This window comes from Erythrolamprus reginae, chromosome 1 (genome assembly GCF_031021105.1).
Source record: "Erythrolamprus reginae isolate rEryReg1 chromosome 1, rEryReg1.hap1, whole genome shotgun sequence".
NCBI lineage: Eukaryota > Metazoa > Chordata > Lepidosauria > Squamata > Dipsadidae > Erythrolamprus > Erythrolamprus reginae.
The window spans coordinates 268,513,818-268,540,344 of NC_091950.1; the positions used below are offsets into that span (position 1 = coordinate 268,513,818).

Below are 26,527 nucleotides of genomic sequence, written 5' to 3' on the forward strand. Positions count from 1 at the left end.
CCCCATTATGCTTACGGAACTTCCGGTCCTTCCTCAAGCGCTTTTCTTTCTGCCGACTGGGGGGGAGCGCCAATACAGTACGCATGCGCTGTCGAGGATAACTTGAGGGAGATTTCGTATTTCCGGCTGCTTTAGTACTTATGGCATGTGTATGTGAGAAATAAAGCGAGAGAGAGAGGCGCGTGGGGGGAATTGGCGGTTAGTGATGTACAGCTGCCGATGAGAGACAAGGCGAGTCCCTCTTCCTCCTGCTAAAGATGTCGGCGAGGAGGCGAACCGAAGCCTTCGTCCCAGCTGAAGAGAGCGACCAGCTGCTGATTCGGCCCTTGTGAGTGACGGGAGAAGCTTTGGTCCTCGGAGTTCCGTCCGCGCTCCTCTGCCCGCGGCCCCTGTTTTTAAATCTCCATGCTTTGCAAGCCCTCTCTAAGCAGCTTACAGAGTCAGCACATTTGCCCCAACAATCTGGGTCCTGATTTTACTGATCTCGGAAGGATGGGAGGCTGAGTCAACTTTGATCCGGTCAAGATCGAACTCCTAGCAGTGGACAGAGTTAGCCTGTAATACTGCATGCTAACCACAGTGCCACCATGGCTCCATCTTTATCTTTTAAATAGGCTGCTCTTTGATTCTGCATATTTCTACTTAATTCAAAGTTTAAGTTTAAATTAAATTCTACTTAATTTAAATTTCATATTTCTACTTAAAGATTTTTATTAATATTGTTTCTTCATTGCTTATTTGACCCCTATGACAATCATTAAGTTTTGTACCATATGATTCTTGACAAATGTATCTTTTTCTTTTATGTAAGCTGAGAGCATATGCACCAAGACAAATTCCTTGTGTCCAATTACACTTGGCCAATAAAATTCCATTCTATTCTATTCTATTTCATTAGTGAGTACCATCATAACTTTGAACAGTTGCTGAACAAGTAGTAAGCAGATATTACTGGTACACATAGTTCTCTTCTTACAAGAGGTCATTTAGTGACCGTTCCAAGTTACCACAGCACTCATGGAACTCATTACCAGACTCAGTAGTGTCAACCCCTAACCCCAACATTTTTCCCTTATACTATCCACGATTGACCTCTCCAGGTCAGTAAGGGGTGTGCATATGTGCACTATTGTGCCTTCTGTCCCCTGTCCAACTGTCTCTCCTATATCTCCTATATCTTTTTTCCATTCATATATCTTTTCCTTTATTCTTCATTGACGTATTTTATTCTTATATCTTTTCTTCTATCCTTTCTTTGATATATATTACTACATGTCTATTCCCTTTAACCTTTATTGTGTATTGGACTGACTTAATGAATGAATGAATAAATAAATAAATAAAATAAAATAAAAATAAAATAAAAAAGTGACATGACCACTTTTCACGCTTACAACCATTGCAGCATCCCTATGGGTCACATAATCAAAAATCAGATATTTGGCAACTGACTCATTTTTATGATATTTGCAGTACTTCATTATCATGTAATCTTTCTGCGATCTTGTGATAAGCAAACTCAGTGGGGAAACAAGATTTACTTATTAACCCTGTTACTAACTTAACACCTGTACTTAACAACTGTTGCAAAAAAAATTGTAAAATAGGCAAAACTCACAAATAATTGTTTCCTAACAAGATAAATTTTGGGCTCAATTGTGGTTGTAAGTCAAAGACTACCTGTATGATAAACTGGAATTAAGTGGAGTTTTGCTTGTGAGTTTGCCTGGGCAAATGACTAATAATTATTAGGAACTGGTTTGGCTGTCAGTGTAGATTTACTTCAGTAGTGGGTTCTAAAACCCTTTTCTATTGATTTATGCACATTATCACTCACACGTGATGCTACTGTGCATGCGCAGAAAAATTCTGGGTGGGTGATTGGAGCCTTCCACTGCCAGTGCTACTGGTTCCTAGAACCAAGCAGAACCGGGAGCAATCCACCGCTGATTTACTTGCAACTTACTTGCAACTGATTTACTTGTTGTATGTCATATCTTTGTGTTGCCCCTAGATCGTTAAGAATCAGAAAAGCAGATTATATGTCTCTGAAAGGCTGTGTGCTGCCGGATTGTGGAAGAGATTATTGTTGAGATAATTTAAATTCTCTACTATAAAATGCTTTCCAAATCTGTCTTACAGAAATTGAAATGCTCATGGAAGCTCCTGCATATCTTTGATAGATGCAGGTATTGAATTGTGCTGCAAAAATCTGGATGACCATTAGATGACTGGAGAGCAAAAAACAAATTTCTCTTTGCTGCTCTCTAGTAATGTCTGGATTTTAGCAACCTCGAAACAAATGCAAGAAGGAGGTTTTGAACTAAGTTGTCAACTTCTGTTATATATTCTTAATATTTATTTTACCCCTATGACAATCATTAAGTTTTGTACCATATTCAGTGCAGTAGTGATTTCTAAATTAGGTTGCTACCGGTTCACGTTTATGCTTGTATGTACGTGTGATGCTTCTGCGCATGCACAGAGTCTTCTACACATGCGCGGAAGTGTTCCGAATGGGTGGGTAGAGCCTCCTGCTTCTACCGGTTCACAGAACAGGGCTGAAGTAGAGCTGGTTCAGTGGGCTTCAAGTATCAATGTGGGGAGAAGGGTTTGCAGAAATTTTGTTGCACATCCGAGTGCAGCTTCAGAAGACTCAAAAGTTGTGCAATTGTTTGGGTTTGTGCAAAAAAAAAAAATCTGCAAAAAACAAACCAACCTTGATCAATAACTTGGTATTGATCTCCCAAAGCCCATGTAGTATAGCATGCACCGCAAACTTCGGTTACCTCTGTTCCTGGTTTTGGTATTGTATAGCCAAAATTAGATAAACTTTGATTAATTTTAATTGTAGTTGAGTGAAAAAGGCAATATCACAGTGATGTAGTTCAGGTCATTTAAATAAACTGGAGTTAAGCTTAAGAGTTCAGAGTTTAGGCCTAATGGTTCACAGAGCCGTTGTTCTTTAAATAAGTTATGCCATCCTGCTCAAATGAGATCACTGAGTTAAGGCCGTGATGGCAAACTCATGGTACATGAGATGCTACCCTATGTCATCTCCAACACATGTTTGTGCTGTCTAGCTAATTTCTGCTTTCCAGAGGTGGGGGGGAGGCTGTTTTTGCCCTCATTGGGCTTCAGGAAAGTGTCCAGACCCTATGGATGGGAAAAAATGGCCCAGTGGGCTTACCAGAAGTGCAGAGGCTTAAGTGAGATTTGTGTGCATGCACAGGAGGAGAGGGAGAGTGGAAGTGTTTGGTGCACACATGCATTGGGGAGGGCATTGCATTATGGGTGTGGGTACAGATGCACTCTTTTGGTACGCATCACAGAGTTGAGGTAAAGATCTCACCTTGCTTGAATAGTTTACACATCTTAGTTATTTTCAAAAAACTAAACTTTTTTTTTAAATTTCCTTTAACAACTTTTGCAGAGGTGCTGGGCAAGAAGTAGGAAGATCATGTATTGTTTTGGAATTTAAAGGAAGGAAGATAATGGTAATATAATTTTTCTGTTTACATTATCTGTAAAATTCTTAATTTTAATTTTCATGTTATTCAAATGTGGGTCTCTTTCTTAGGCATTAGCAACATCTGGACAATATTAATGACAATTTTATGTTAAAACAACTTTTAAAAATAAAAAGTTTTATAAAATATATTGCATATGATTATAATTTGTAATAAAATAGACTCATATGTATTGTAATAAAAGTAGCTGTTTATTCAGTTGTGGCTAGATCTACCTAAGGTTTTTCTTATATATTTACATGCAGTACATTTGGCTGTAATGCTTTTTTGTTCATAATTCTCAATTCATTCTCATTCTCCATTTATTGTGAATCTATTATTCAGTGTCTTCACTTATTTATTTTATTTATTTATTTAATTGGATTTGTATGACGCCCCTCTCCCAGGTCTTGGGGCGGCTCACAACATATAAAGAGACAATAGTAAAATTAATCCAATTAATACATAAAAACAATCCTTTAAAATCTACTTTAAAAACTTCCATTAACATTCATTCACTTAAATGTATATTCTGAATCCTCCCCACCCCCAAGTGTATGTATTTTGGATGGTGGAGAGTAGAATTAACAAGGTATATCCTTGCTATTTTACTTTGTTAAAATTTCTTCAATAACAATATACAGTGATACCTTATCTTACAAACTTAATTGGTTCCAGGACAAGGTTCGTAAGGTGAAAAGTTCGTAAGACGAAACAATGTTTCCCATAGGAATCAATGGAAAAGCGATTAATGCGATGCTGCGATTTCGCTGAGGCTTCCCTCGCTGGGAAACCCTACCTCCGGACTTCCGTTGCCAGTGAAGCACCCGTTTTTGTGATGCTGGGATTCCCCTCCTGGGAAAAAAATGGGCGCTTCGCTGACAACAAGATCCGGAGGTGGAGTTTACCAACAAGGGGAGCCTTTGCCTGGCAACGGAAGTCCCGAGGCAGGGCATCCCAGTGGTGACGGCAGGTTCATAAGGTGAAAATAGTTTGGAAGAAGAGGCAAAAAAATCTTAAACCCCGGGTTCATATCTCGAAAAGCTCATATGACGAGGGGTTCATAAGACGAGGTATCACTGTATATATATATATATTTAAAAAGAAAGTTCCTAAAATTATCCCTTGAATCCCAATCTAGTCCAGTCAGCCTCTGCATAGACTTACATGATCTTTAACATTTGGTGGGTTTGGGCATGAGGGGACTGTCTTAGAGAGAGAAAAATCTTGCACTGCTTCATTCTTGTTAGCTGTTAGTAAGGAAATAAAATAAAGTTTGAGGTATTTCTTTATCTTGGTTATTCCATTTTTCTGCTAATTATACAAAGATGAGAATGTTTTAATATTACATTTGAATAAAATATCAGTTTAAAGCTATTCATTGTATAGCTTTATACAATATTTATTTCAATATTACTTGGATACTACAATCAGGGTGGTAATGTTAAAATTAATCTCTTCTTCATTGCTGTTAATGTCATAGAAAATTTCTACTTGTTCTATTTTTTTGTCTGTGGCATACTGGCCCAAACATGGACAATTCTTTATTATTATTATCAGATGAAAATAACATGCAAATCCTGAGATTAGAATAATGTTACAAAATATGTATTTTTTATAGTAAGCAAAAATTGATCGTCAAGAGAATTTACCCAAGATACCCCTAGAAGTATATGTGTATAAATGTAAATGTTTTGTTTTGTTTAATGTTGTTCCTTTTAAAATGTATATAATTAAATCAAAATTAGTTTTAAAAAAAAATAGAATAATGTTACAAAACAGTAAGTATGCCGTATAAGCTTTATTGGTTTGATTTTGATGCCATAGAATGCACATGTATATATACCGCTAGTGATTAGTAATATTCTTCTTGGTTTCAACATGCATTTTCAGCTTGACTGTGGAATCCATCCTGGCTTAGAAGGAATGGATGCTCTTCCTTATATTGATCTTATAGATCCAGCGGAAACTGATCTCCTTCTGATAAGTCAGTAAGTGATGTATGATTTATCTTGCCGTTAACCATTACTATGACAGGGTAAGCTTCAAGAAACTTTCTGGATTCAACACGGAAACCGCAGCTGTTGTGCAGGGCCAAGCATAAAACTGAAAATGTGTTCTTTTTCAAAGCAAAAACTATTGTGATTTTGAAGTTATGTCAAGTTGATTTTGGCAAAACCAAAACCTGGAACATTCTGATACCACCACTGGTTTGGGCAAAATCTCGAGTGGTCTTAAAAGGAGAATAAAGAAAGGCTTCCCCTCCCCCCCTCAACTTTCCCATCCTGGTATGTGTGACTTAATAATAATAATTTATTAGATTTGTATGCCGCCCCTCTCCGAAGGCATACTTGTCCTCTAACTTGCCACTGATTGTCTAATCACCTTGGCTTTCCTTACCTCTCTTCAGTTTCTCCATCCCCTATCATCGTCACTGTTCTTTGCTTTAAACCTGGCATATTTAACTCACCTATTCACTGCCCTGATCTTTTATTATTATTATTATTAGATTTGTATGCCGCCCCTCTCCGTAGACTCGGGGCGGCTCACAACAATAACAAAGACAATGTAAGAACAAATCTAATAATTTAAAAAACACTAAAAACCCCATTGTTAAAAGCAAGCATACACACAAACATACCATGTATAAACTGTATAGGCCTGGGGGAGATGTCTCAGTTCCCCCATGCCTGACGGCAGAGATGGGTCTTAAGAACTTTACGAAAGGCAAGATCTTCCTGTAGTCTGCCTCTTCTTAAATCTCCCAGTGCATTTGAAGCCAAAGAATTTGTCTGTAACCACAGCTAAAGGACTGTAGGAAATGGAAAGACTTGAAAAGAGAGAGTTGAGGTGGAGCAGAGCAGCTGAATAGGATGCATTGAAATTAAGGACATGGATGGCAATTATCTAAATCAGCCACCAGCTCTCCCAACCTTCCCAGTGCCTTTCTTTCATTATGTTCCCTAGACTGCTGCTGCACGTCATTGTCTTTCATCCCAAAACATTTCTGCCTGGACCACTTCTCTTTCAGTCTAGAAACAGACCAAAACCAGCCAGAAACGGAGCCTCAGAATTCCTGCACTGTTTTGGTATATGTATATTGAATGGTTTTCCCATTCATAGACTTGAAGCTTTGGTCCATTCTTAGAAATGTAATGGATTGCACCCTCCCTCTGCCAATCCTAGTCCTGTAAATGTTACAACGCTGATGTTTAGAATGTCTATTGGATTTGCCAGACTGATTTTTTTAATGCTGGACAAGTATAGCAAATGTGTCCTCATTCTAACAACAAAAATATTTTTTTTAAAAAGTTGTCTAGCTTTTTGCTGTGTGTACATCAGTTCCCATTTACCATCACTATTTTTTTTAAAAATTAATTATTACAGTTTTCATTTGGATCATTGTGGGGCATTGCCATGGTTTCTGCAAAAAACCAGCTTTAAAGGAAGAACTTTCATGACCCATGCTACAAAAGCGATTTACAGATGGCTGCTCTCAGATTACGTCAAAGTCAGGTAAATTAAACTTTTTAAAGTTTAAGGAGAAAATGGCCTTAGAATAATATGAATTGGGACTTTGGATTGAATATTTTCAAGCCCAACCCTGTTTTAAAAATAAATCTGACAATCTGTTGAATAAGACGATGATCTGCCTTTATTGTTTTGTTTAGCAATATCTCTGCAGATGATATGCTATACACAGAGACCGACCTGGAAGAAAGCATGGAGAAAATTGAAACAATAAACTTTCATGAAGTAAAAGAGGTGGCTGGCATCAAATTCTGGTGTTACCACGCCGGACATGTTCTGGGAGCAGCCATGTTTATGATTGAAATAGCTGGAGTGAAGGTATTTCCTTAGAACGTGGAGAAATCTCTGGTCCTCTGTTTCTATTATTTATTTATTTATTATTTAGATTTGTATGCCGCCCCTCTCCGAAGACTCGGGGCGGCTCAAAACAAGATAGAACAAATCATAAATAATCCAAATAACTTTAAAAAATGTAAAGATTTAAAAGAACCCCATATGCTAACAGACACACACACAAGCATACCATGTATAAATTGAACATGCCCGGGGGAGGTGTTTCAATTCCACCATGCCTGACGGCAAAGGTGGGTTTTAAGGAGTTTCCGAAAGGCAGGAAGAGTAGGGGCAGTTCTAATCTCTGTGGGGAGTTGGTTCCAGAGAGCCGGTGCCGCCACAGAGAAGGCTTTTCCCCTGGGGCCTGCCAACTGACATTGTTTAGTTGACGGGACCCGGAGAAGGCCCACTCTGTGGGACCTAATCGGTCGCTGGGATTCGTGCGGCAGGAGGCGGTCTCGGAGATATTCTGGTCCAGTGCCATGAAGGGCTTTAAAGGTCATAACCAACACTTTGAATTGTGACCGGAAATTGATCGGCAGCCAGTGCAGACTGCGGAGTGATGGTGAAACATGGGCATACCTAGGTAAGCCCGTGACTGCTCTCGCAGCTGCATTCTGCACGATCTGAAGTTTCCGAACACTTTTCAAAGGTAGCCCCATGTAGAGAGCATTACAGTAGTCGAACCTCGAGGTAATGAGGGCATGAGTGACTGTGAGCAATGAGTCCCGGTCCAGATAGGGCCGCAACTGGTGCACCAGGCGAACCTGGGCAAATGCCCCCCTCGCCACAGCTGAAAGATGGTTCTCTAATGTGAGCTGTGGATCGAGGAGGACGCCCAAGTTGCGGACCCTCTCTGAGGGGGTCAATAATTCCCCCCCCCCAGGGTAATGGACGGACAGATGGGATTGTCCTTGGGAGGCAAAACCCACAGCCACTCCGTCTTATCCAGTTGAGTTTGAGTATGTTGACACCCATCCAGGCCCCAACAGCCTCCGGGCACCGGCACATCACTTCCACTGCTTCGTTGACTGGACATGGGGTGGAGATGTAAAGCTGGGTATCATCAGCGTATTGATGATACCTCACCCCATGTCTTTGGATGATCTCACCCAGCGGTTTCATGTAGATATTAAATAGCAGGGGGGAGAGGACCAACCCCTGAGGCACCCCACAAGGGAGAGACCTCGGAGCCGACCTCTGACCCTCCCACTAACACCGACTGCGACCGGCCAGAGAGGTAGGAGGAGAACCACTGGAGAACAGTGCCTCCCACCCCCAACCCCTCCACCCGGTGCAGAAGGATACCATGGTCGATGGTATCGAAAGCCGCTGAGAGGTCAAGGAGCACCAGGACAGAGGATAAACCCCTGTCCCGGGCCCGCCAGAGATCATCCATCAACACGACAAAGCAGTTTCCGTGCTGTAACCGGGCCTGAAACCCGACTGCTGGGGACCTAGATAATTGACTTCTTCCAAAGACCGTTGGAGCTGGCGTGCCACCACCTTCTCAACAACCTTCCCCATAAAGGGAAGGTTGGAGACTGGACGATAGTTATTAAGTACAGCTGGGTCCAGTGAAGGCTTCTTGAGGAGGGGGCGCACGAGCGCTTCTTTATAGAGTGTTGGAAAAACTCCCCTCCCCAAGGAAGCGTTGGTAATCTCCTGGACCCAGCTCCGTGTCACCTCCCTGCTGGCCGAGACCAACCAGGAGGGACACGGATCCAGTAAACAGGTGGCGGAACTCACAGCTCCAATGGCCTTGTCCGCTTCATCAGGTGTCACCAGATCAAACTCTTCCCAGACAGGTGGACAAGTACATGCCCCAGTCACCTCGACTGACTCGTTGTCAGTTGACTCTGTTTCCCAATTGGAGTCGAGATCAGCCCGGATCTGAGCAACTTTATCAGCGAAAAACGTGTTAAAATCCTCGGCACTACTCTGCAAGGGCTCCCCAACTCCCCCCTGGTTAAGAAGGGAGCGGGTCACCCTAAACAGAGCGGCCGGGCGGGATTCCGCTGATGCAATCAAGGCGGCATGGTACGCGCATCTTGCCGCCTTGAGCGCCACTTTGTCAGTCTTAATAAAAGCTCTTACAAGTGTTCGATCAGATTCAGACCTACTCTTCCTCCATCGCTTCTCTAGACGTCTCTTTTGGCGTTTCAACTCCCGGAGCTCCTCGTTGAACCATGGGGCTCTACAGGGTCTAGCGCCACGGAGAGGTCGCAAAGGTGCAATCCGGTCAAGAGCCTCCGCCGCAGCCCTGTTCCAGGCCTCCGCAAGAGACTCCGCCGAACTGTGGACGAGTGCCTCTGGAATAACCCCAAGCGCCATCTGAAAGCCCTCTGGGTCCATCAGGCGTCTGGGGCGGAACATGTTAATTGGTTCTGCCTCCCTGCGGGGAAGGATTGGAGCCAGGAAGTCAAGCTGTAGTAGAAAATGGTCTGACCATGACAAAGGCAATGCTTCTAAGCCCCTTAGTCTCAGACCATTACTCAATTGCTCAGGAAGAAATACCATGTCAGGTGTGTGCCCTCCCTCGTAAGTCGGACCCTGTACTACTTGAGTCAGGTCCATGGCTGTCATGGTGGCCATGAACTCCTGTGCCAACCCAGAGGTTTCACCGAGTGACGGCAGATTGAAGTCCCCCAGGACAATGAGTCCGGGGAATTCCACCGCCAACCCGGCTACCTCCTCGAGTAGCACAGGCAGGGCTTTTGACACGCAGCTGGGAGGCAGGTACGTGAGAAATAAGTCCACCTGAACCCCTAAGTCCAACTTCATCAAGAGAGACTCGCAACCCGCAATTTCCGGAGCAATAAGTCTACGTAGGCAAAGGCTCTCCCTGGCTATAATAGCCACTCCTCCCCCCCTTCCCTGGGGTCGAGGTTGATGCCATATCTGAAACCCGGCTGGGCAAATTTCAGAGAGAGGAACACCTCCCTCTGGGCCCAGCCAGGTTTCAGTAATACATGCCAGGTCGGCCTCCTCATCCAGGATCAGATCCCAGATGAGGAGAGCTTTATTTACCATCGACTTGGCATTAAGCAGCAGCAACCTGAGCCCAGGGCCAGAGTTACACTCATCACCAGTACCCAAGATTGGGCTCACAGAGCCAGAACAAGGGACCGTTATTAAGCAACGATCCCTTGTTCCCCTGGAACGGCTAACTCTGTGGCCCCCGCCATATCTGCCTCTCCCCAGCAACACTGAAATATTCCGACCCTCTGCCACCCCAGAGATCGGTGCCCCTTCCTCTCCTGTCTCCCGAGCGTCAGGTGGGCCAAATCTGTCATCCATACTATTATCAATCATCTCATCCATACCATAACCCCACCCACCCCCACCAACCCAATCATACCAGTCATTTCACTCATACCCACAAGTATATTTATCCCAATCATCCATTAATTTAGAACCCCCAATTGTATTAAAAATCGATTAAATTAATAACAATTTAAAATAGCAATTAATAGCAATTTAAAAACACTAAAACACTAAAAAACATATATAAATATATAAAATATAAGATAAAAATTGTGTAATTATATAAATTGATTTTTTGGTGGTGTAAAATCAGATCTTAAACATTATTTAATCATCAGCAATCAATCAGTCCAGGGGTGATGTTCTTTCTATTACTCATATTTTTTAGAATATAAGGTGCATCTTAGTTTTGGGGGAAGAAAATTGGGGGAGGGGATCTATCTACCAGATATTTATCTGGATAGTGTCCTTAGTCTGGTCAGCTTCAGCACATTATTTTATCCCCTGGCTAGGGCTGAAGAAATCATTTTTTGGAGGGAGTAGCAATGAAAGCAATCCTGCAAACCAGGAAGACACAGGAAGATTGTTAGCACCTCCTTAGGGCTGGGGAAAAAGGCTTAGAAAAACCTGCATTCGGAATATAAAATGCACCCAAAATTTCAACCTCTTTTAGGGGGGAAGGGTGCGTCTTATACTCTGAAAAATACGGTAGTTTGCTATTTTAGAGGAACTGGGGGTTTTTTGAGGTGAGAGGGGTTTTTCTCTTTCTCTTACACCAACAGCTTGGAAGATGAAAGGCCCCTGATATAAGCTCTTCACTTTAGCACTGAAAGGAAAAAAATCTAAACAGAAGCAGAACACTGTGCTTGAATTTACATCTTGCTATGTCAGATTGGTCCCTTATCAAGCATTTACTGTTTATCCACAGTATACACTTTTGGAGATACTAAGGCAATCAACCAGAAGTCATGGATTAGATTATTGATCTTTTTGTTATTCAGTTATAGAATTACAATATCATTTTACTTCTTTCTCAAAGCTTTTATACACAGGTGACTTCTCAAGACAAGAAGACAGGCATTTGATGGCAGCTGAAATTCCCAATATTAAGCCTGATATTCTTATCATTGTAAGTTTCTTCTTTTAATATATCCTGGTATGTACATCAATTCATTTAGATCTATATTTACTCTGGTTTTCTGGATAATTTCTCTGCCAAAATGTGATGTTGACAACCTCAGTCTCGTGCTCCCTCTTCAGTGATGTGTGTCCATCTTTTGGGTTAGCTAAAGATGAAATTGGGACTTAGCTGTCTTTTGTTTTTGACTCAGTAACATTGATCATTCAAAGGATCAGCTTGCTGTAAAGACAATCCATTGTTCGCCTACCAATGTAAAGTAATTTGTCAATGGTTAACACTTGTGAACATCAGTTCTATTTCATTTTAGCATCATCAACCTGGTTAGAGATTTTCTTGCACAATGAACTCATAAGAAGTGAAGGTTTTGATTATGTGTGTATTTAGTGTTGTAATTCTGCAACTTTGTCTAGGAATCAACATATGGTACCCACATCCATGAGAAACGGGAGGAGCGAGAGGCTCGATTCTGTAACACTGTACACGATATTGTAAACCGGGGAGGACGAGGCCTCATTCCTGTGTTTGCTTTGGGAAGAGCTCAAGAATTGCTTTTGATTTTGGGTGTGTATGTATGAATACTTCTAACTTAATCTGTATAAATTGTTTTTTTAACATGTCTGGGTCTCTGGATGTAATAATAGAGGAAATTAGAATCCTTGACTCTTGAAGGGCAGATAACCTTTGTTAGGTGCACTCTACCTGGAACTGCCTTTGAAGATCACCCAACTTGCATATTAACACTAGGCAATTCAGTGTTGTACGACACCAACATTGAAGGAGCTGTGTAGATTGACAGTAAAGTATGTTTCCAGTGTCAATTCAAGATGCTGAGGATAATCTTCATAGTTTAATGTTACAATTTTAGAAACTATAACAGTCCCTGCTTCTCAAGATTTGTGACAGGAGTGATCACAGGACCTCCCTTCCTGTAGAATGGCATCCTAAAAGAAAAATCTCAACCTTATTTTAAGAAGCTTTTAAAAAACCTGCCTCTTCCAGGGAACATTTTGGAAAAAAAACCTCAGTCAAGAATTGGAGATGGACCTGAGCTTGGAATAAATGTAGCCATTTTGATGATGAACTACAAAATATTATAATTTTTATGATTTTATGCTGAAGAATACAAATAAGATAAAAGTTATATTGTGGAACGATACTGGTTTTGCAGATATTTTTTCAGAACTCAAATATTTGAACAATTTTTCATATTAACTCCATGTCTTATATATCTACTTAGATGAATACTGGCAAAATCATCCTGAACTACATGAGATACCTATATACTATGCTTCTTCCCTGGCAAAGAAGTGCATGGCAGTGTATCAGACCTATGTCAATGCCATGAATGATAAAATCCGCAAGCAAATCAATATCAACAACCCCTTCGTATTCAAGCACATTAGTAATCTGAAGGTCAGTGTGAATAAGTCTATTGCTACAGAATATGCAGGTTGATTCCAAATCGATCTAGTTCTGCTTTATGGTTAGGCTTCTTAATTGCCCTAATCTAATTATTGATAAATGTCTCAAGTGCCTGCAAGTTTGTTAAAACTAAATTGGGAAACAGATGCTTGCAGAGTTGCATTCTCTCCTTCTCTGCTCCAGCATAATTTATTTTTTGAGATCTTGAGCAATCAAACACATAGCTCAATAACTGTAATATATTTAGACAAGCCGTAGTGGCACAGTGGTTAGAATGCAGCGCTGCGGGCTAATTCTGCTGGCTGCCTAGAAGGTTGGCAGTTCGAATCTTACCAGGCTCAAGGTTGACTCAGCCTTCCATCCTTCCAAGGTCGGTAAAATGAGGACCCAGATTGTTGGGGGAAATATGCTGATTCTGTAAACCACTTGAGAGGGCTGTGAAGCACTGTGAAGCAGTATATAATTGCTATTGCTAAGTTCTATTATGAGACGGTCCTGATTTCCAAAAGTTTGGCTACCATTTATCAAATGCAGGATTAGAGTATCTTCTTGAGGTCACATATATTAGGAGCTCTTCCTGTAATTCTTATGGTCTACTGCAGTGGTTTTGGAAGAGGGCTCTATGTCCCAACATAGATAAAGCGACAAAACCATCTTCTAGTAGAAGGGAAATTGACTGCTAACCTCCATTGCCTTGTGGCTATATCCATCATTGGAAAAGGCTTCAGGAGTAAACCTTGAGGAAAAATCTGGAGCTGGAGTCCCGAAAGCAGTTTGTGATTGTGTACAGCTACGTTCTGATTACTCCTACAACGTAGCTGGAACCAATCGTATTGGCTCTTTAAATAGGCAGCTGTCTGTTGGAGCAACCAATCTCCATTGACCAACGATTCCACTCCTAGAACAACCTCTAGGAGAACACCGGAAGACTGCAAGTACAACATCAGACATTTTTCTTCTCTATTTCTCTAGAGCATGGATCATTTTGATGACATTGGTCCCAGTGTAGTAATGGCTTCCCCTGGTATGATGCAGAGTGGCTTATCCAGAGAATTATTTGAGAGCTGGTGCACTGACAAAAGAAATGGAGTCATCATAGCAGGTTATTGTGTGGAAGGAACACTTGCCAAGGTGAGATCTTCTCTCTGTACCTTTTGGAAGACATTAGTGTTTGACTGCTCTATTAGTGCTTAAAAGACAACCCATACTTAATTTAATCAAATAAATTTGGTAGCATGGTAATGCACAATATATACACCGTACTTACATCAATATAAATAACAGCCTTATTATGCATTTATTTCATATTAAATGTTCATTCTTGCTTTACAATTTATGTATGGCGAAAATTTAACTGCTGTAATAGTAAATAATTACGCATGGAAGACCAGAATATTTGTAATTTTTATTGTAATATGAAGGTATTTTGAAATGTATTGAAAAAGTTTGTATGGAGGAACAAATAAAAAAAATTATACCCAGAATATTTGTAGCTCAGGGTTGAGCTATGGACTCCTTGGTGCTGAGCTCAGTTGTTTTCTTAGAGACGTTTCATTACCAAACTAGATGACATCATCAGTGCACTCAGAGAGCACCAAGGAACCCACAATTAGATATGATTAAGGTGTTCCAGACATCATTTCCTCAATCTGTGAGAAATCATATGTTCTAGGAGACTAGACATTTCAAGAATGATTGAATGGCCTGAATAATCTCATACACTCTCTAAAGAGGCACACAAAAACACTATTTCTAGCATCACACAGAGGATTTAGGAGCTCATTCAAGAATAGTGATCTCACCTTTGTTGGCAAGCAGTGGCCTATGTCATTGCCTGGTGGTATTACTGTGCACATACATGTGTATTTTACACATACTTAAATTAATTTACATCCAGGCTGTTTAATCCCAAGACAGTTGAGTCCGGTGACGCACTATAATTCAGTAAACAATCGTTTGGATGCTCTCCAGTTATCATAGTAATTTCTTTTCATGTATTTCCATCAGACATGGGTATTTTGTAGTGAATGACAGAATCCTTGAGAAGTTAAATTTTGTAACTTTGATCAGACTGGTGCCCAGAATGTTATGGTGGGCATTTAAAAGGCATCTTCAATTCATTTTCTTTTGTAAATGAAATAATAAAATATAATTGGAATTTGTGCGTATTTTCTCCTGTTGCAGCATATAATGTCTGAGCCTGAAGAAATTACAACAATGTCAGGACAAAAGTTACCACTGAAGATGTCTGTGGATTACATTTCTTTCTCCGCTCATACAGATTACCAGCAAACCAGCGAGTTTATTCGGGCACTCAAGCCTCCCCATGTGGTTAGTATCTAACCTTCTTTTCAAGACATTGAATAATTATTGATCAGTTCTCAACACAAGTTCGAGGCATTTTATTTTAGGTTCTCCATCTCCTTTCCTGTATAAATTTACCATTCAGACATATTTAATAATTGCTCAGCTTCTGTGACCTACATGTAGAGCTTTTGCCTCACAATCAGGAGGTTGTGAGTTCAATCCTAGGTAGAGTCTCCTGCTTGAGCAGGGGGTTGGACTAGATGACTTGGAAGGTTTCTTCCAACTCTGTTTATCTGTTCAGATCGTATTTATTATTCCTTTTCCATTGTTTCTCAAAACAATCAATCAATACTTCCTAAAAGTATTATTTTAAAACTGGTTCTTCAGGAAATACTATGACACATATTGAGATAATAATTTGGGAAAAAAAGTTCCAAGGAAGAAACAACAAGAACATCTGAATGATATAATGAAAATCAGACTTTATTTTTTTTTAAATGAAGGCTCATGTCCCAAATACATTGTGCATTTGAACACTTGTCTACCACCACTTTCCTACAGCCTACTTCACTGGTGAAAAATGGAAAGGCTTTGGGGGACAGCTTTTATGAAAAACGGAGAGAACTGAGAGCTATTTTGCTCACTTTGTACTTTCCAAGCTGAGAATGATGGAAAGGAATAGTAACATTTGAGCACCAGGAAGATATAATCCAGTACAAGGAAATTGTAAATAAACTGTTAAAATCATACTCTATATGCTTTCTCTTCTCTTTCTCCCTCGTCTTGTGTCAAGAATGACCTTAATAGTGGATGCTTGTATTTGTCATGCAGATCTTGGTGCATGGGGAGCAGAATGAAATGGCCAGACTGAAGGCTGCCTTAATACGTGAATACGAAGATAACGATGAAGTTCACATAGAAGTCCACAATCCTAGAAATACTGAAGCTGTGACTCTAAACTTCAGAGGAGAAAAACTAGCCAAGGTAAATGCTAATCTTTTCTTTGCTCTAACAAGAATCTTTTCCTGGATCTTGGTCAAAAGGCATTATTTTTCTTATTAAAAATATATATATAGCAGTGAGGATTAACCTTTTCGGCACCAAGTGCCGAAACTGGAGTATGATGTGCGGGGTGCGCGCATGCGGGGTGCGCGCATGCTGGAGCACCAGAACCTGGAAGAGAGCAGCTGGCTGGTGGACATGTGCATTGCAGCCAGCTGCTCTTCTGGGTTCCATCACACCCTTGTGTGCTGAGCAGCTGGTCTAGTACACATGCGCACCGGCCAGTTGCTCTTTTCCGAGTTCCAGCATGCGCATGCTGATACACACAGGGTGGTGCGCACCAGCACCTGAAAGAGAACAGCTGCCTGGTGTGCATGCATGCCAGATGAGTTGACCGGTGTATATGTGCATGATAGAATCCAGAAGAGCAGCTGGTAACGGCACGAATGCCCACAGAGAGGCCTCTTCGTGCCACCTCTGGCACATGTGTCACAGGTTTGCCATGACAGATATATAGTCTACCCTACCCTATAGGAATAATAAATTGTATAAATTAAACTACTATGGAAAGAATAGGGATTTTTCTCCAGTGGTAGAAACATAGGATTGAATGGATGGAGGGTGACAGTAGTGTTTATGGAGATTCTCAATCATCCAGATCATGGTTGCCTGAAAGGCTGTCCTTTCAGAGCTAAAGAAATGTCTTCAAAGATAAAAACAGAAAGTCCAGTTGCCTCTTGAAAAAGCACCTTTGAGGTAAACTTGAGGGTGTTCAGAATATTCTGTTGGCTGTGCTGGTGCAATTATTAGAAACTTTTTTGTTGTTTGAAGTTGTCATTTACTGACCGCACAGTCATAGTTGGCCTGATAATATTGAAACAGAGCAGTTTGAGATACACTGTTTTTAAAACAGGGACAAATCTGTGATAGAAGTATAAAAGGCGGAAATATCTCTCCTAATTTTTAGGAAAACCTCAATTTGTCAGTCAAAAAAATGGAAGAACTTAAAAGGATGTTGTATACTTCTTTAGTATCACTGTTAAATTACCGTGTTTTCCAGAGTATAAGACGCACCTTTCCTCCCCACCCCAAAAGAGGGTGAAAATTTGGGTGTGTGTTATACACCAAATGGAGTCCGGTCCAGCCACCCCCACCCTTTGGCTTCTGCCTCCCAACAATTTATGTCCTTGCACCGAGAGCACAGAGCCTGATTAGCACAACCAGCTGATTATCGGCTTCCCAACCATCAACTGATTCAGACAGGCAGCCATAGGCTATGGCAGTGATGGTGAACCTATGGCATGTGTGCCACAGGTGGAACGTGGAGGGAATACGAGGCGTTGCCCTATGTCAGCTCCAGCGCGCATGTGCATGCTGGTCAGCTGATTTTTGCCCTTCCAGAGGGCGAGGGGAGGCCGTTTTCACCCTCACCCGGGCTTTAGGAAAGCCTCCAAAGCCTGGGGAGGGCAAAAAAACAGCCCAACGGGTCTACCAGAAGTCCAGAGGCCTCAGTGAAACCTGCGCACATACGCAGGATGGGCAGCAGTGGGGTTGTGTGCACAATCACGGGGGGGGGAGTGCATTGCATTGTGGGTGTGGGCACCCGATCACTCACACCCTTTTGGCACCTGAACAAAAAAAGGTTCACCATCACTGGGCTATGGCAGTGGTCCCCAACGTTTTTTCCACCAGGGACCAGTTTCAGCAAGACAATTTTTCTATGGCCCGGTGGGGGCGGAAAAGGGTGTGGTTGGGGGGCGGGATTAAGCATGGGGGGTGCTGGTCCTCCCTGCCCCTCTTTTCCACCATCGCCCTGTTGACGGCAGAACCTGCCTCCCAAGCCCTCTTGCCCAGCGGGAGCTAAGCGCTGGAGAGGGGGTCAGGCTGGCCCTCCTGCCTCCCCCCAGCCAAAAACGCAAAAGCGCCCCGCGGCAGAAGCCAAAAGAGGCTTGAGCCTCTCGGTCCTTCCCGCCCCTCTGCCCCGTCCATCGTCCTGTGGCCGGCAGAACCTGCCTCCCAAGGCCTCTTGCCCGGCGGGAGGCGAAGCGCTGGAGGGAGGGGGCGGCGGCAGGAGGGCCGGCAGCTGCTGACTCCACGGACCGGTGCAACATGCCCCGCGGCCCGGTACTGGTCCACGGCCCGGTGGTTGGGGACCCCTGGGCTATGGCAATCTCTACAGCCTGAACCTATTAGCTGCTTGTGCTGAAACTGAAAGTGAAACTAAAACTGCAAGGAGGCAAATTGCTTTGAGGTAGAGGCAGAGGCAGATTTTTATTGTCTTGTGCTAATTAGGCTGTGCTGAAACTGGCTGTTTGTTGTTTGCTGCAAGGAGGTAAGTCAATAACTATAAATGCCTATAGAATGTTCAAATTATTAAACTTATTTTTTTAAAGACTGCTTTATTATTGTTCTAGACAACTTAACAAAATGAAGGAGCTTTTTCAAATAAATGCTTGATCTGAAGAGGCTCAGTGCTATTGTATCTTCTTTTAAACAGCAGAGAATAATGTATATTTCCAGAAAGCCATAGCAATTTTAACAGCAACTGTACAAATATAGTCTGAAATGGAAGAGTCTCCTGTTTTATTATTAAGATAAGGCAGCTGAGTTAAACCCTGACTTAGTCATGTTTAGAGTAGATCTATTTAATAATTGGGAGGAGTTAGTGTGTCTTCATTTAAGAAAACTTTCTGGCATTAATATACTGCCATAATGTACATTTCTCCAATTCTTTGTGTTTCTATAGGTCAGGCACACTTGCACAGAAATACACAGCAGAGTATATCATCTGTACTGATAGCTGTTTGCTGGGAGGAAATTGCTGGGAGGCAGAGAGAGATATATTTTTCTTTGTTTTTGTCCTCAAAAGCTAGGTGCAGAGCGTCTTAAGTGAAGTAAAGATTATTATATACATTTACTTACAGATGTTTATATATGAGCCTATAGGGAAACATGCAGCTCAAATGCTATTTTCAATTGCTTAAATAGAGGTTATATATTTGATTCGCCTTTCTGCAATCTCTCCTAATAGCCACAATTTTGTACTTTTTCTCAGGTAATGGGTTCTCTAGCTGATAAGAAACCAGAACAGGAACAACGAGTTTCAGGAATACTAGTTAAAAGAAACTTTAACTACCATATTCTTTCTCCTTGTGATCTGTCCAGTAAGTAAAAGTTATCCTTCTCACCCTATATCCAATAGTTCATATATTTTTAATAAGCCAAGTGTGTGCTCTTTACTCAAAATTCATATTGCTCAATTTGGACTGTGAATATTCAGTGACAATGATTTAATGTTCATACCTTAAAAAGTGGTCTATACTGTTTGTACAGTAGCTTATATAGTTAAAATATAGGCTATCAGTTTTAAATGAAGAAAAATTCCCAACTAAAATGTTTTAGAGTACTCTAATATCAATTAAGACTGAAACAGTTCTTTGAAATAAAAGTCCAGAAATTACACCTGTGCAAAACTTTTGAAGAAGTGAGGCTTCATTTCAGTACAGGTATGCCCTTCAAGACTGCTCTGCAGATTGCTACCTGAAACCCACCTGAGCTCTGTTGTATCTCTGTTTTCTTAAGGCAGCTGCTTTGTGGTGGTACGATGGACCCTCCGAAATTAAATAGATCTGGAAAGGAGCTAGCTGCATTCAAATCACTCCCTTAGATCAGTTGAAGAGTAATGTAGGCTTCATTCTGTGGCACATACTAAATATTGTCTTTTTTCCTTTAAAAATTGTTCAAGATTACACAGATCTTGCCATGAGCACTGTGACACAGACACAAGCTATTCCATACACAGGCACATTCAGTCTCCTTCATTACCATCTGCAAAAATTAACAGGTATGTAGATGAAATACTTTAGAACTGGTGTTTTTTTAAAATTGCTCTACTTCTGGTTGCTAAATTCTACAAGATTCAGTTTGGTATTAAATTTTGAATGAATCAATATAATGGGAGATGAATGATGACTATTCTGTAGGATAAAAAAATCAGAGCAAAATCCAAGTAGGCTTTCAAGCAGTCATTTTAAGGACTGTTCAAAATCACAATGACCTTGGAAAGGGTGCTTTACAAACCCAGAAATCGTTTCTGGTTGTTATAAAACATCCTTCCCTCCCCCACCCCATCCCCCATGGCCCTAAGAAGATAGGGCATGAAATTAAAATGATTTCATAATTTGTATTTAAATGTATCTGATTGGCACATTCATTGTGTACACATCTGCTAAGTCACAAGATAATTTGCCTGGTTTGAGTTTGGTATCTTGCTAGAATCCAAAGTTTGTACACTATTATTGAAATTTAACATGTGCAAGCATAACAGCATTTGTTTAATAAACTATGGTTAAGCAAGCCAGGACTTCACAAATCTGGTCATTATTTGCCTATGCTGTATTGCTCCCAACATTGTTGGATGTGTATCATAGAAGGAAACAAGAGCGAGCAGTCCAAACACCTAATGAATAATAAGTTAGCAGAATGTTTGTTTGTTTATGTGTGTGTGTGTAACATATGTTACATGTTAAACATTGTTGTAATTTTACTGTTCTTATATTTTTTAAAGGGGACATAAAAGAAATAGCGGTCCAGGATAAGCCAGCTTTTAAAGTTTTTAAAAACATTACTGTGGTCCAAGAACCAAACATGGTGGTGCTTGAGGTATGGACAGTTTGGTGGTTTTCTTCTGGTATCTATTAAATTGCTTCAACAGAGAATGAAACTATTTTATCATATATAAAACAGAATGGCAGTGGCTTTGATAATCTGGCTTTTCTTTGTTTTCTAGTCATCAGTCATACTGTGATGCTTGTAGTTTACAAAGCATTAAAACAATATTCCAAGACCAATATATTACCAGCGTAGAATTGACAAAATTAATCTGTTATAGTCCATCTAATCTTGCACTCTGTGGCATGACTTCCCGTTTCATTCCTAGCTCAGTTGCAACGGCAGACTTGCCATTTTTTCAATTGCTATTTTAAAAAAATAAATCTCATAAATAGATTGCAATACTTCCCTGGAGCAAAAATGACAGACTATGTTGCTAATGAAATAATTTTTAAACTACAGTATTAACAATTACTATTTCATTAATAATTAATTAAATAAGTAAATGAACCCCAATGGACAAATCTTCCATTGTTTTTTTCTGAAAGTCAAGAGGTGAAGCTGTCTGGTTTGATTTAAACAATATTTGTTTCCTTTTTTTCCCCCTTCAGTGGGTAGCAAATCCTGCCAATGATATGTATGCAGACACCGTAACAACAGTCATTCTAGAAATTCAATCAAATCCCAAAGTTCACAAAGGTATTCACTATTTTCATTTGGCTGAGAGATATAGACCAAAAATGCATGAGGTGTTCTGAAAAGATGCAAGGCGATTTTGCAGCTTAAGACGCGTTGTTCTCTTATTCCAGTAACATAGTCTATTATGCACAATTGAAAATTAATGTAATTGAGACTAAAGTAGAGGATGTGGAGTCAGAGGCTGAAAGCCAACCAGGGACTTTTGCACCTCCAGAGGTGGCCATGAGTGACTCAGGAGAAGAGGAATTGCCCCTTCTCAATGCAAGTGTGCGTAGGACTATTAGAGACAGAAATATTTGAGGAGGAAGAGATCTATGTGTGAATAGCACTATACAACACTTGGCCACGCCTTGTGTCTATATAAGGAGGTGTCTCGTGATGATCTATTTGAGAACATCAGCGTTCGACAAAAAGGACATGGCTTAGACATTGTGACTCAGAACTATTTCTGCTAGAATTAAGTATTAGAAGCTGCAATTTGCCTCTGGAATTCCTGCCAAGATACTGTGAGTTATGGTGATTAAAAGACTGTATCAAAGAAACATTTTAATTGGGGGGGGGTGTTGCTTCTGGCCTGAGACTGTGATAAAAAGCTGGTAAATGTGCTTTGGAATGCTGCTGAGCGTTCGCTGATATCTATTTATGCAGCTCATTATTTCTACTATGAACTTTTTGAAAATATATATATACTGCAAATTTGTATACTCCGATTGTGTGTGGGGGCCAGTTTCCTGGGGGCCTTCTCGCTTAGACAGAACAGTTAGTACAGCTGCTCCACTTCAGTTTCGTTTCTGAACTCCCAATTGGCCCGTTGGGCATTGTTTGCTATCCTCAGGCTTCAGGAGGCTTTCCTGAACCCTGGAGAGAGCGAAAAACAGGCCAATAGGCCTACCAGAAGTCCAGAGGCTTCAGTGAGGCCTGTGCTTATGTGCGGGGGACAGCAAGGGGGGGCGTTGTGTGCATGTGAGGGGAAGGGCATTGCATTATGGGTGTGGACATGCACAAGCATGCTATCATGCGCATGTGCACCCTTTTGGAACCCCGAGCCAAAAAACATTCGCCATCACTGGTCTACATGTTTGCCCCTGAAAACATTGCCTCCTATTATCAATAAAATTGGTTTGCTTGTGCACAATTATGTTTCAAAAATTCCAACTCAGTCTTTAACTGGCACTTAGATTTAATAGCCATCTCTTCTTCCTTACTAGTCAGTTAAATCAAAGGTTCATTGTATCTCTTCAGCTTATCAGATAAAAGAAATTATGTTTATCTATCTATAACTGAAGATCTAACACCCCCCCCCCCCCCCCCCCCCAGAATTATCTGATTCAAGCACAATTTAACTTAGTCGATTTTTGTAAGAAAATTGTTTCTACTTAAAGGAATTTGGGGGGACCAGTGTTGCCCACATTTTTCTTACGTGAAAGAGGATTGTGTGCATTTTTCAGGATTTTGGTTAGAAGTTACTCTGGCTATCTTTGCACACAAACTACTGCACTTGAGGGAAAGTGCATAATTAGCAATTGAATTACAAGACTCTCAATTTATGTTTTTCAGCAATGATGCATAAAATGCCAATAAAAGAAGAAATAGAAGATTATAACAAAAAAATGGAAATTATGCTTCAGTAAGTTATGATTGCGCACTTAACCAACAATTCAGAGACTGGTTAAAGTAATACCCAGAATTGTCCTCAATAAATGTTCCATTGATCTATTCTTTGAAAGAATAATTGACAGGACTAGGGTGTTAATTTCCTTAAACAGACACTATTCTAAATGTAAACCTACACCCAGCAAATGTATATATTTCTTACCTTTAGCCTTCTATTTGTAGGGACATATTTGGAGAAGACTGTGTAAGTTCAAAGAAGGATAATGTGCTCAGCATCACTGTAGATGGAAAAACAGCAAATCTCTCATTGGATACAAGGGTAAATACAGCTAAATATTATAATTAAAAAGATAATTTCAATGTTTGGAGAGTTAGAAATTGCCAGAAATTACTATGAAATCCAGTAAAATAGTAGAGAACGTTATAAATTTTAAAAGTGTCAAAAAAATCTCCACTTAAAGCTTTAAGAAAAAAACAATATTTTCTTTTTTAAAAACTAAGTTAGGCAAAAGTAAGGAAAAATGTTGATAAATTGAATACATTGAAGATTTAAAATTGATACTTCAGCACAAGCACTTGGAATGTGTTTCAGTCTAATAGAAATGTTTTTGTTACTGAATGTTACAGCAATCTTACTTCAACAAAATATATTGAGTTCTTAAGAGCCAAAAGATTACAAGATATCAGTTATTCAATTCAGCAACTGCAATATTATTTCTGCATTCCTTGTCTCATAAACAACATTTTTTAGATAGCTTATACCAGTAAATTTCAACCTTTTTTGCGCCGCGGCACATTTTTTACATTTACGAAACCCTGGGGCACATTGAGTGGGGGGGGGGGGGGCTAAAAAAAGTTTGGACAAAAAAATTCTCTCTCTCTCTTCCTCCCCTTCGCTCTATTTCTTTCTCCCTCCCTCTTTCTCTCCCTTCCTTCCTCTTTCTTTCTCTCTCTCTCCATCCCTCTTTCTTTCTCTTCCTTCCTTCCTCTCTTTTTTGCTCTCTTTCTCTCTCCCTCCCTACGTCCCTCTATGTCTTTCTCTCCTTCCCTCCCTCTCTCTCTCTTGCTTTCTTTCTCTCTTGTTCTCTTTCTTTCTCTCTCGCTCTTTCTCTCTCTTGCTTTCTTTCTCTCTTGTTTTCTTTCTCTCTTGCTTTCTCTCTCTCTTGCTTTCTTTCTTTCTGTCTTTCTTTCTCTCTCTCCTGGTTTCTTTCTCTCTGAGCTTCGCGGCACACCTGACCATGTCTCACGGCACACTGGTTGAAAAACACTGGCTTATACTAAAGGACTCTGAAAGCATTTGGAGTAAAGTAAGATCTACCCTGCTCGGTATATCTGCTTCTTGGGTTTTCACAGCTTGTCCATATACACAAAAAACACACTAGGTAAGGCTTCTGCTGCAAAACAAATTGTATACATTGGCTAGGGAAAATAAAAAATATTCTCTAAGCAAAAATACTGTGTGACCAACGAATAAATACAAATCTAATAAACTATAACTATATGCCCCCAATTGTCCATTTGACCTAAATGGCTTGACAGCATTGTCTTCTTTACGTGCCATAAATAGTCTAAACCACTCTAGCCCCTTCTAGCTCATGGACACGTTTCATTTCTTCCAAAATGATGTGTTGAGCAAATTACATGTCCGCAGCTCTCAAAAAAGTCATACGCCCATGTTGCAAACACTCAATTCCCTTCCTCAACATGCAGTTTCTCGTTTTGTGTTATAACGTTTGTGCTGCTGCTTACCATAAAATCATATTTTTCTAATGCTAGAGATCAGGGAATCCCGGGCTGCCATGGGGGTCAGTGGGCCTTGCATTCCGAAGAAGTTACAGGCCTGAGAAATTTACATACCAAGGACACTTAAATCTGCTTCTGTTTTGTTTTCTTTTAGACTGTTGATCATGAACCAGGATGCGAAGATGATGATGAAACTCTTCGGGAAATGATCGAGCTGGCTGCACAACGACTTTATGATGCTATCACTCCTATACCATAAACGAAAAGATTTTGTACATACCCATCAGGATCTTCTAATGAGTTTACATTTTTTTTAAAAAATATTCTTGAGTTAAAATAATTTTGCCCCCGGATGGGCAGACCGAAATAACTGTTAGTGTCTACAATTAAAAAATGTAAAATAGAAAAAAATCTGATTTCTCCTGGTTTGTTGGCTGAAATGGGCTATGAATGCCTAAAATACATAAACTGAGATTTTAAAAGGGTTGTCTTTTTTAAGAAAAACAACAACCCGCTTCTTCGTATTTTTGTTATTAGACTCATTACCATAAGAATCAGAATGTTTCAAACTTATCATCTTAACTTGACCTTGTATATACAGGGTGCGTTCCAAAAGTAATGCACTTTTTAAAAAAAGTAATTTATTGAACAGGTTTATTTATTTAATAGTTGTTAATGGAGAGTATTCTGAGCAGAGACAGGTTACAAGCGGTGTGCCACAAGGGTCTGTTCTGGGTCCTATTCTTTTTAATATTTTTGTGAGTGACATAGGGGAAGGTTTGGTAGGGAAGGTTTGCCTATTTGCCGATGACAATAGGGTGCAATAGGGTTGATATTCCTGGAGGCGTCTGTAATATGGTAAATGATTTAGCTTTACTAGATAAATGGTCAAAGCAATGGAAACTGCAGTTTAATGTTTCCAAATGTAAAATAATGCACTTGGGGGAAAGGAATCCTCAATCTGAGTATTGCATTGGCAATTCTGTATTAGCAAAAACTTCAGAAGAGAAGGATTTAGGGGTAGTGATTTCAAAATGGGTGAGCAGTGTGGTCGGGCAGTAGGAAAAGCAAGTAGGATGCTTGGCTGCATAGCTAGAGGTATAACAAGCAGGAAGAGGGAGATTGTGATCCCGCCATATAGAGCGCTGGTGAGACCACATTTGGAATACTGTATTCAGTTCTGGAGACCTCACCTACAAAAAGATATTGACAAAATTGAACAGGTCCAAAGAAGGGCCACAAGAATGGTGGAAGGTCTTAAGCATAAAACGTATCAGGAAAGACTTAATGAACTCAATCTGTATAGCCTAGAGGACAGAAGGAAAGGGGGGGACATGATCGAAACATT

The 26,527-nt window shown here is 40.5% G+C and overlaps 1 protein-coding gene across 1 annotated transcript; it reads left to right on the plus strand.

Annotated features, from left to right (window-relative positions):
* The first annotated feature begins 51 nt into the window (after positions 1 to 51).
* On the plus strand, positions 52 to 25,590 carry CPSF3 (cleavage and polyadenylation specific factor 3). The gene is made up of 18 exons (XM_070732965.1): positions 52 to 328; positions 3,434 to 3,497; positions 5,403 to 5,500; positions 6,897 to 7,025; positions 7,181 to 7,358; positions 11,680 to 11,769; positions 12,192 to 12,342; positions 13,019 to 13,194; positions 14,176 to 14,334; positions 15,388 to 15,534; positions 16,342 to 16,494; positions 19,568 to 19,676; positions 20,258 to 20,356; positions 21,080 to 21,174; positions 21,735 to 21,822; positions 23,380 to 23,449; positions 23,659 to 23,755; positions 25,334 to 25,590. Exons 1-18 carry the CDS (start codon positions 258 to 260, stop codon positions 25,436 to 25,438), a joined length of 2,079 nt encoding a protein of 692 aa, XP_070589066.1. The 5' UTR covers positions 52 to 257; the 3' UTR covers positions 25,439 to 25,590.
* Positions 25,591 to 26,527: the final 937 nt, after the last annotated feature.

Coding starts and splice junctions, on each gene's coding strand:
- CPSF3 (XM_070732965.1), top strand. CDS start 258: ATGTCGGCGAGGAGGCGAACCGAAGCCTTCGTCCCAGCTGAAGAGAGC. Junction 21,823..23,379: donor AAATCCCAAAGTTCACAAAG/GTATTCACTATT, acceptor TATGTTTTTCAG/CAATGATGCATAAAATGCCA. Junction 23,756..25,333: donor ATCTCTCATTGGATACAAGG/GTAAATACAGCT, acceptor GTTTTCTTTTAG/ACTGTTGATCATGAACCAGG.